This window comes from Pholis gunnellus, assembly GCF_910591455.1.
Source record: "Pholis gunnellus genome assembly, chromosome: 18".
Taxonomy (NCBI): domain Eukaryota; kingdom Metazoa; phylum Chordata; class Actinopteri; order Perciformes; family Pholidae; genus Pholis; species Pholis gunnellus.
The window spans coordinates 18,524,647-18,533,233 of record NC_136545.1 but is presented as its reverse complement, the minus strand read 5'-3'; the positions used below and the strand labels follow the sequence as shown (position 1 = coordinate 18,533,233).

At 43.1% G+C, this 8,587-nt stretch overlaps 2 protein-coding genes across 3 annotated transcripts; one reads left to right on the top strand and one right to left on the bottom strand.

Annotated features, from left to right (window-relative positions):
• Nucleotides 1–108: 108 nt before the first annotated feature.
• On the top strand, nt 109–4,005 carry ankra2 (ankyrin repeat, family A (RFXANK-like), 2). The gene is made up of 9 exons (XM_079179170.1): nt 109–197; nt 486–820; nt 899–1,057; nt 1,150–1,215; nt 1,751–1,848; nt 1,947–2,072; nt 2,221–2,287; nt 2,434–2,514; nt 3,082–4,005. The coding sequence occupies exons 2-9, from the start codon at nt 541–543 to the stop codon at nt 3,135–3,137; spliced, it is 933 nt and encodes a 310-aa protein (XP_079035296.1). The 5' UTR covers nt 109–197; nt 486–540; the 3' UTR covers nt 3,138–4,005.
• A 357-nt stretch (nt 4,006–4,362) lies between these two features.
• Nucleotides 4,363–8,336, bottom strand: btf3 (basic transcription factor 3). Of its 2 annotated transcripts, none has more exons than XM_079179171.1 (6): nt 8,283–8,336; nt 7,071–7,139; nt 6,788–6,901; nt 6,492–6,693; nt 6,279–6,341; nt 4,363–4,872 (listed from the first exon to the last, which is right to left on the bottom strand). In XM_079179171.1, the coding sequence occupies exons 2-6, from the start codon at nt 7,137–7,139 to the stop codon at nt 4,826–4,828; spliced, it is 495 nt and encodes a 164-aa protein (XP_079035297.1). In that variant the 5' UTR covers nt 8,283–8,336; the 3' UTR covers nt 4,363–4,825. The 2 variants fall into 2 exon arrangements, with proteins under 2 accessions (XP_079035297.1, XP_079035298.1); XM_079179172.1 differs by having other exon boundaries at nt 8,220–8,312.
• Nucleotides 8,337–8,587: the final 251 nt, after the last annotated feature.

Sequence of the window (8,587 nt, the reverse complement as noted above, 5' to 3'; positions counted from 1 at the left end):
GTTTATTATTTATCAATAAACTTAAATCTGTTCGGCAGCAGCATGATGTAGAGAGGTTCCGGAACTAAAAACGGGGGAGGTTAATAGTGGATGCACCCTTTTGTCGCCACTAACTGCGCATGCGTAAGTGTGATCAAAACACCGAATGAAGAAGGGTGACTGCATGAGGATATTTAAATAAAACAATGCCCTATCGAGTAAGAGAGGTCTTTATTTAAAGAAAATACTGATAAAAGATTTAATTTGTTTCCATGTTTATAGTTATTTTTTGTCACGGTGTATTATTGTGACCAACGGAAGGTTACAATAACAACAGCTAGCATGCTAACTGATAGCTAACAGTTTATTAGGCATTTAATAACAAAACCTGCTGTTTTTAGGTTAGATTTGTCAGCCACAAGCTAGGAAACATTAACGCTATACGTATTGTGACTAAATATGTATTTGTTTTTTTATTACATATACGAATTGTTTCCGTGTTTCAGGCGCGCGGTGGCTTCAGTTTAATCTCAGTGTGACAGCTCGGTGAGGCATCAGAGAATGGACGTTACCGTGTCGGCCTCCGGTGGGGCAGCAGAGGCCATGGAGGGGATCTGCGTAATGCCCGATCTGAGTGTCATCAAGACCGAGCAGTCGATGGGCGCGAGCCCAGATGACACGGGCAACCAAAATGTGGCCATGGGCATCAAGTTCATCCTGCCCAACCGCTTCGACATGAACGTTTGCTCGAGATTTGTCAAGTCGCTGAACGAGGAGGACAGCAAGAACATCCAGGACCAGGTCAACTCCGATCTGGAGGTGGCCTCTGTGTTATTCAAAGGTAGGTTTTTGGTTATCTTGTGACGATGTCTGACTTCAGTGTGCTCACTTGCCTCGATATGTTTTCCTCCTCTTTCAGCTGAGTGCAACATCCAGACGTCCCCCTCCCCGGGTATACAGGTGCGCCACGTGTACACGCCATCCACCACCAAGCACTTCTCCCCCATCAAACAGTCCACCACACTGACGAATAAACACCGCGGCAATGAGGTATCATCCACGCCTCTGTTGGTGCATTGTAAGTACCAGAGTCGTCTTTAACTTTGATTAAATGTTTCCAACGCGAATTAAGTCCAATATTTATCAATACCTGCATGTTTTCCCTCTCAGCTTTGTCCATTCATCAGCTTGCAGCCCAGGGGGAAATGGTGTTTCTGGCCAGCAGGATTGAACAAGGTCGGTGAACCCTCTGAAACAACACTCACTATCACTGGTGTTTAGAGCTGCAGCTGATTATGCTCATTAGAGATTAATCAGAAAATAGTGAAAAATGGCCACTGCAATTTAGTGGAGCCCAGTGTGACGTCTTTAAATGTCTTCTTGTGTCTGACCAGCATTTCAAAAACCAGCGATATAGTTAACTCTCATATCAGACTAAAGTAAATCAGAAAATATACTTATTTAAGAAGCTGGAACCAGAAAATATTTGACAGGTTTTGCTTGAAAAATGGCCGAAACGATTATTTAGTTATCAAAAAGTTTGACGATCAATGAATCCTTTCAGCTCTACTGATATAAAACGTGTTAAACAAGAAACTGTTTATATATTTCTAACACCTACATAAAACAAAGTATTAAACATTAGTGAAAGTACGTTGCATCTTCATTGCATTTTAAATATTACAGTTGTGTCGAACAGACGCACTCCTGCAAAGGATTGTGGGTATGGAGAAGCAGTAATCACGTTGCTTTTCATGTATCACTTTAACAGAGACTGTAATCAACCTCCAAGACGAGGAAGGCTTCACCCCCCTGATGTGGGCCGCCGCACACGGACAAATCGCCGTCGTCGAGTTTCTCCTCCAAAATGTACGGAAAGCTCGACGTGTCTTTCAGATCTCACGGTTTTATTAATGTTCCATCACGTCCTCCTTTATTTATTTGCTGGTCGTCACTCTCCGCCGCAGGCTGCTGACCCAAACGTCCTGGCCAAAGGGAGGGAGAGTGCTCTGTCCTTGGCCTGCAGTAAGGGATACACCGACATTGTGAAGATGCTCATCGACTGCGGTGTTGATGTCAATGAATACGACTGGGTAAGAATGCCGAGCTTGAATATAACAAAACAAAAATGAGGTTATGCTATTAGGGAGATCACTCACTCATGTTGTGCTGGGTTTAATGCCATCTTGCCATCTAATGAAGCCCTTTGTGTGTTTTGATGATCCTTCGTGTGGCTTTCAGAATGGAGGAGCCCCTCTGCTCTACGCCGTCCATGGGAACCATGTGCGCTGTGTGGAAATCTTGTTGGGTGAGGACGAATGTTTCACTGAAAGTAACCCCTGTGGTCACAAACATCCGTCCCACAGGATAAACATGAATCTCTAGTGTTTCGGTAATGTTGCGTCTCCCATAAACATGTGAAATAATAAAGTCCGGGGTTCGTTTGTCTTCCAGAGAGCGGCGCTGATCCGACCATCGAGTCAGATTCTGGATTCAATGCGATGGACATGGCCGTAGCTATGGGCCACCGGAATGGTAAGTGTAAATGAAGCAGATAGTCTGAGCCTACATTTAGTGGGTTGAAGACATGGAGATGCACACAGAAACATTTCATTGCAGCATATGCAGAGAGGTGAATCGTATCTTTGAGTACATCGTAGTAATACAATGATTTGACATTACAGGAACAAATTGTGCTTTAAATAATCTTGAAGATTTAATTTAAATCGTCTGTTTAGTCCCGTTCTATTGCTGAAGGAGGTAACACAATGGTGACTGAGCCTGTGGCCCACTGATGAAAGTCTTGCAAGATTTCTATATTTGCAGTATTACGGTTCTCAATTTTATAGACACAAAACATGCAACTATGCCCACAATTCAATTCTTTTCACTCAAACAGAAACCTTAAAGGATCGGCACTTTGAAGTAGCCAACTGGCATTTCCTCGACATGCATGTTGGACTTTACTTTGATGTGAGAAGGAAATAAAGTAAAAGAACAGCTCAGAAAAAACAGTTTAACTTCCTGCCCTCCCTTCTGGGAGCGATTGATGAGTATTCACTTTGAAATGACTCACACACACTAATGTGTGTTTCTCTTTAGTTCAACAGGTGATGGAGGCACACCTGCTGAAGTTACTGATGGGAATCAGAGAGTGAACTGTGACACAAGCGACGGCTCCGGACAATCATGTAGCGCGGGCCGGGCTGTGGGCCGGCACCGATACTCTGTTCCCACTGAGTGATGTTTCAGGTCAACAGGATTCTGTTGGCATGCCGCACATGAAGGTTTGTGCGGTGAACCCACGTTCTGTTTTACTTTGCTTTTTTCTTTCCACGTTGAATGTGGAGTAGCAGATTTTTTTTATGTTGAGTTCTTTGCTACGACCCAGCATGCACTGCTCTCTCTGTAGTACGCTGCATACGGTGGAGAGCAGCGTAGGATTGATTTTGCGTTAAAAGCATGGAGGTTTTAATATTGCACATGTTCCATCCTTTTACCGCCATGTCAGCGGTTCTTATTTTATTTTTTAAACTAACTTATTAGCCATAAAAAGAAAGCATTTTTAAAAGAATACCGATGTGTTGAATCGCCTCATGTTCACACCGTCTGGTTGTCAGAGTGAGCTCGTTCTGCTCTCGTGACTCAGCGGGCGGATTGAAAATAGGTTTTTACCGACTGTGCTTTTATGTTCGTCCATCCTGAAGGTCGTTGTGTTTGTCGTACCGACGTTATTTATTTAAAAACTGTAGTGAGTGTTGTAATGTGACTAAAGTATGTTGATGTGAAGTCTTGTTTGGTTTCTGTGTGTTGTGATACTAACGTTTACCGACGTGTTTCTGAAATAACCTCACACCTCATTAAAGCATCCAACAGGGGTCTTGTGGTGCTGTTTGCCACTGTGTGTGTGTGTGTGACAGTGCTAGTGGTTCATAGGTGGTGTAGCGACAAATACCTTGTACTGACCACCATGAAAAAACCACTGTTTAGTCACTGATATGAATCTGTTATTAAATTAAAAGATCTTTTACACACTTGTTGAGTTCTGTACCTGGAGTCAGAGGAGAAGTCTGTCACTGAACATAAAGCTTGAGGAATACACAGTTATGGGATAAGAATCTAAGATGCTGTTACTTGCACAGCTAATAATATATTTATATCACAATTTTGTTAATCAGTCTTTATAAATCAGAAATCCTTGAGTGATGTAATTCAAACCATTTCCTTATTTTAAATCTACATGAGGTTTTTCAGTGACGTGCTTTAACTGAGTTGTATAATAATGTAAACACTTCAGGACGCCGACTAATCTACCGAAGAGCAACAACATTTTTTCAGCGGTGGAGGAAAAAACAAACAGAAATTGCAGCAATTCTTTTTTTGACAGTAGCAAAGGTTTATTCCGGATACGGTGGTTTGAGCGAGGCCACGAAGAATGAAGGTTCAGTAACATGGAAGATGTACAGCGGGAGCCTTTTAACACCACATTTTACACACAATCTCTCACTAACTGGACACACGGAGCACAACAAGCATGTGGAGAGTCTGGTGGAAAAGAGGAAGTGGAATGAGTACCTAAGTACCGTACACTTAGATACTGCTTCCCCGGGTTTTTAATACTTCACAGTACTAGTCTAGAAAATGACTCTAAAAATAATTCAGAAGCGTAGGCAAGTACTTTTGTTCAGGTGTTGCACATTTAAAAGAATGCTCACAGTCAAAAGTTGACGGATTATTCATCTTCTCGGGTACTTTTAACGATTAGCTCTCCACCTCTCCAAATAGACAGAAAAACATCTTGGGCCTCACATGGTCCTGTCAGACACGTCAGGGAGTCCCGTTTCCTCTAGTTAGCCTCATCCTTGGATGCTTCATCAAAGTTCTCCACCAGATCTGAAACAACAAAAGAGTCCGTGGTGAGCTGATTGATTCGGGGAGAGAGAGGCACGTCCATCGGCACAAATCACTCTTGCGAGGTGCCGGAGCACAATTCAGGAAAAGCGTGTTTATCTGAAACGTGATCCTCGCTGCAGCGCAATCCAAATGATTTGCTCATCTTTCCTCACTGCCACATGGGCTGCAATGTGCCGGACAGATGGGGACCCTTCTCAACTACTGAGAGCAGCTGTAAAAATGATGGGGGGGCGAAGCATCAAGTGGTCGTCTTCAATTACTCCCGTGAAATGTGAGAAATCTGCCTTTCAAAGTCTGGGCTCAAAGGGTCGAGGGGTTAAAATGGAAACAATTCAGAAAGGTCTGAGTGAACATGTTCCCTCAGAGGGAGAACAAAAAGGAAACTTAACTCCAATAACAACATGATGGCGATGGCTGTTAACCCCTGAGCCACCAGGCTGCTCCCATTGCTGAATACATGTGTAATCGTTTGTTACATTAGCGAGGACCGGAGAGGCGTCCTGGGAAAAGATGAGGTTTGGTGTAATGGCAACCTCATGTGTTGGGTCCATTCTCCTCACAAAGAAAAGCAAACTGGATCTTAAGATCTTATAAACAATGAACATGAGATTTAAATACTAAAGCCTGCGTTGCACCATCACTCTAAAGTCATTGATGAATCCCCTTCATGTGACCCCTTTCACGAGCCAGAAGAAAACAAACCTGCCACGGTTATTTAACGGAGGGAAAGACATCGTCCCATAATGGACAAGTGTGAAGAAGCATTTCCAAATAAGGGCCTCTGTCCACATCGTGTGTCTTTCTGAGCACCAGCGTCTTTTTTCAATTGTTCCTCATGGGAAGAGATTTCTGCGTCAAATTTAAAATCACTGAACTTTTCAGAAAAGCGCTGATGACGTCACCGTAGAAGTTATGGAGGAGAAGCTTGTTTTGGCCGTGTTGGTCCATCCTGAGCTTTATATGTCACACAGACACCATCACAACACGCACATTAATGCGAGCAGATCGGCCGGGCGCACACAGAATGTCGCTGGTTGTGATGATCTTCCTCTTTGCTCTAAAGCGGTCAGATTAAGCGTTAAACTATGGAGGGCAAGCATCCTGTCTGGTGCTCAAGATGAAGGGAAAGTGGCCCAAATACATAATAAAAACCTACGGAGGGATTAAAGTCTGTCATACAACAGAGGTTTGAGTTGTGATATGTCGTCAGAGGAACATAAAAACAAGAGCTTGGAGCATTTTTTCCGATGAAGCAGAGCGCTTCTCTGCCAGAAGAAGAAGCTATGTGGACACAGACGAAGACTGCAGAGGAGTAATCTTTTGTTTTGAATGGTGGAACAAACAATTGTGCAAGTAACGCAAAAGTGAGACATTTAAGCGCTCACCTGGAACGTCATCATCTTCGTCTTCTTCTTCTACTGTTGCAATCGGCGCCTTTCCATCTGTAGCTGCAAGAAGAGAAAACGATCAGTGAGAAGCTTGAAGAGCAGTTTAAATGGTGAAATCGTTATTGGTGAAAATACAGTTCTGAATCCATCGTGTCCTTTATGCTAAATGATGACTTTATTCAACACGCCGTGGCGCGATCGGTTACTGACCCTGTTTGGGCAAAGCCTCGGCAAGTCTCCGGAGGCTCGTCAGGCTGTCGGCTCCCAGCTGGTTCAGGATACCCGGCAGCATCTCGGTCAGCTGCTTGGTCTCAGCGTGGCCGGTGATGGTGAAGGTGTTGGCCGCGAGGGAGGCCTGCACTTTGGGATTGTTGAAGTGGATGACCGTTCCCTGATTTGTAAACATGTTAACCTGGAAGAGAACAAAGTGTTGTACTGTTAACAAGCAGAATCAGATTCACCTGTAATCACAGTGGGACAGCTGAGAGGAATGTTTTTTTTCCTACCTCCTCAATACCGGAGATGTTGTTGACGCCGAGCTTCTTTAAGGAGAACTGCAGCTTCTTGTCGTCCGCGGTGGCCGTTCTGTGTACAACCTTCTTCTTTCTGCGAGCGCTACCCTACGGAGACATCCACGCAAACATCTGTGTAAACCTCCAGTTCTTCATGATCTATTCATGCATCCTCCTCGGTATCGTGTTCAGAGCTTAAGATGTATTTAGCAGCAGAGCCTGAGCAGGTCTTACAGCATTAGCAAACAGCAGAGGAGGCGGGGAGTTGGTCACTTACCTTTCCGCCGATGCGGACTTGTGCCTGCAGCTTAGCAAGTTTTTCTTGATTCATAATTGATTCTTTCATCTGGAAAAAAAGAAGAAAGCACATTATATAAAATGTATCTTAAGAGTATCTTTATACTGACAGCATCCATGTTTGACAAACTCTTTAAATATATTTTGGATATTTGAAAATAAATCACGTGAAAACTGCAATATTGTATATCTCACAAACATCACAATCTTACAATATCAATAATAAACTGCTAAAAATAACATGTTAGGGGTAATTCAATACACTTCGTGTGACACATCTGTACCAAAACAATCTAGAACTCTTAGTTTTCTGACATCAAGTAACAAACTGAGTTTGGTGCATTCAGTGACTAACACTGGTGTGATCTGGTGAGTTCATGGGCTGACTGAAGGATCACATTGGGTTGGAACATCTAATCCAGAAGACAAAGAATATTCCTTAAAGGTATAGTGTGTAAAGGATCATTATGGGAAAAACATAAACACCAGGTGTAGCTGAAATGTGACATCCTTGCAAGAATGTTATTTGTTTGCATCACTCATTGAGGTGCTTCTGTGGCCAATCACAACCTCAGCAGCAACTGCCGGTGTTGCAATACATAATTGCCCAATGTAGATAGCATGACAACACCTTTATGACAAAGAAGTGATACTTCCCCTATTGGAGTTTTTAGTCATGCACATGTGCACACTTTCAAAGGGCATGATCACATCACTACAGTGCTGCATGTGCACATATCACATTAACATATTCCTGTATAATGCACCAGTGAATAACAGCCATGTTAAACATATATCTGCACCGTTTTTCTTAGCTTCTGCTAGCTAACGGTTCCTCGTCTATGTTGTCTGTATTGTGGACAACAAAACGAAGACAAAATAATGTGGCGGGCCAAACAAAGTAGAGCCACGGGTAACGTCAGAGTGTGTTAAGCTATCGCTCGCGGACTAATTCAACCAACCGTTGTTCCGAAACAAGGTGTGGTTTAGCTTTTGTGCAATAACTTGTTAAGCTAACTGTAGCTAGCCTCTGAAGCTACCTGGGAGCTAGTGACACACAGAGTCGGCAACGTTAGCCTCAAACCGCGGCAGATATTCAGCCATCTAGTCAGAAAAGGCTTTCGTTTACCTCTTGCCGTCGGAACGGGGCAAAACAGTGGTGGGAAGAAGGTATTTAAAGCTCCTCACTGACCTGTAAACTAACAGCAGACACATGCGCGGAGCAAGATGGACGCGAGAGAGGAGGGAGGAAGTGACGTAGGGGGAAAAGCGCAATACATTAAAAAGACATGCACTATTTAAAAAAACAGTACATGTTTTATAACGCATATAACTTGGAATGCACTGTGATGCAGTATGATGAAATCAACATGCTTTTTGCCTTTTCTTTTAACATCATACATAAATCATGACCTATTACAGCCATTATGTACACTTGTAATGGCAAAAAAATTAATTTAATCTGTTCAGACAACTAACTCACTGTAAAAGCCCTCC

Bases quoted from the DNA above. Each gene is read 5' to 3' on its own strand.
- ankra2 (XM_079179170.1), top strand. From the start codon at position 541: ATGGACGTTACCGTGTCGGCCTCCGGTGGGGCAGCAGAGGCCATGGAG. The intron at 821-898 runs GTAGGTTTTTGG...CTCCTCTTTCAG, and splicing joins GGCCTCTGTGTTATTCAAAG to CTGAGTGCAACATCCAGACG. The intron at 1,849-1,946 runs GTACGGAAAGCT...TCTCCGCCGCAG, and splicing joins TCGAGTTTCTCCTCCAAAAT to GCTGCTGACCCAAACGTCCT.
- btf3 (XM_079179171.1), bottom strand. From the start codon at position 7,139: ATGAAAGAATCAATTATGAATCAAGAAAAACTTGCTAAGCTGCAGGCA. The intron at 6,902-7,070 runs GTAAGTGACCAA...ATGTCTCCGTAG, and splicing joins AAGTCCGCATCGGCGGAAAG to GGTAGCGCTCGCAGAAAGAA. The intron at 4,873-6,278 runs GTGAGCGCTTAA...TTGTTGTTTCAG, and splicing joins CGAAGATGATGACGTTCCAG to ATCTGGTGGAGAACTTTGAT.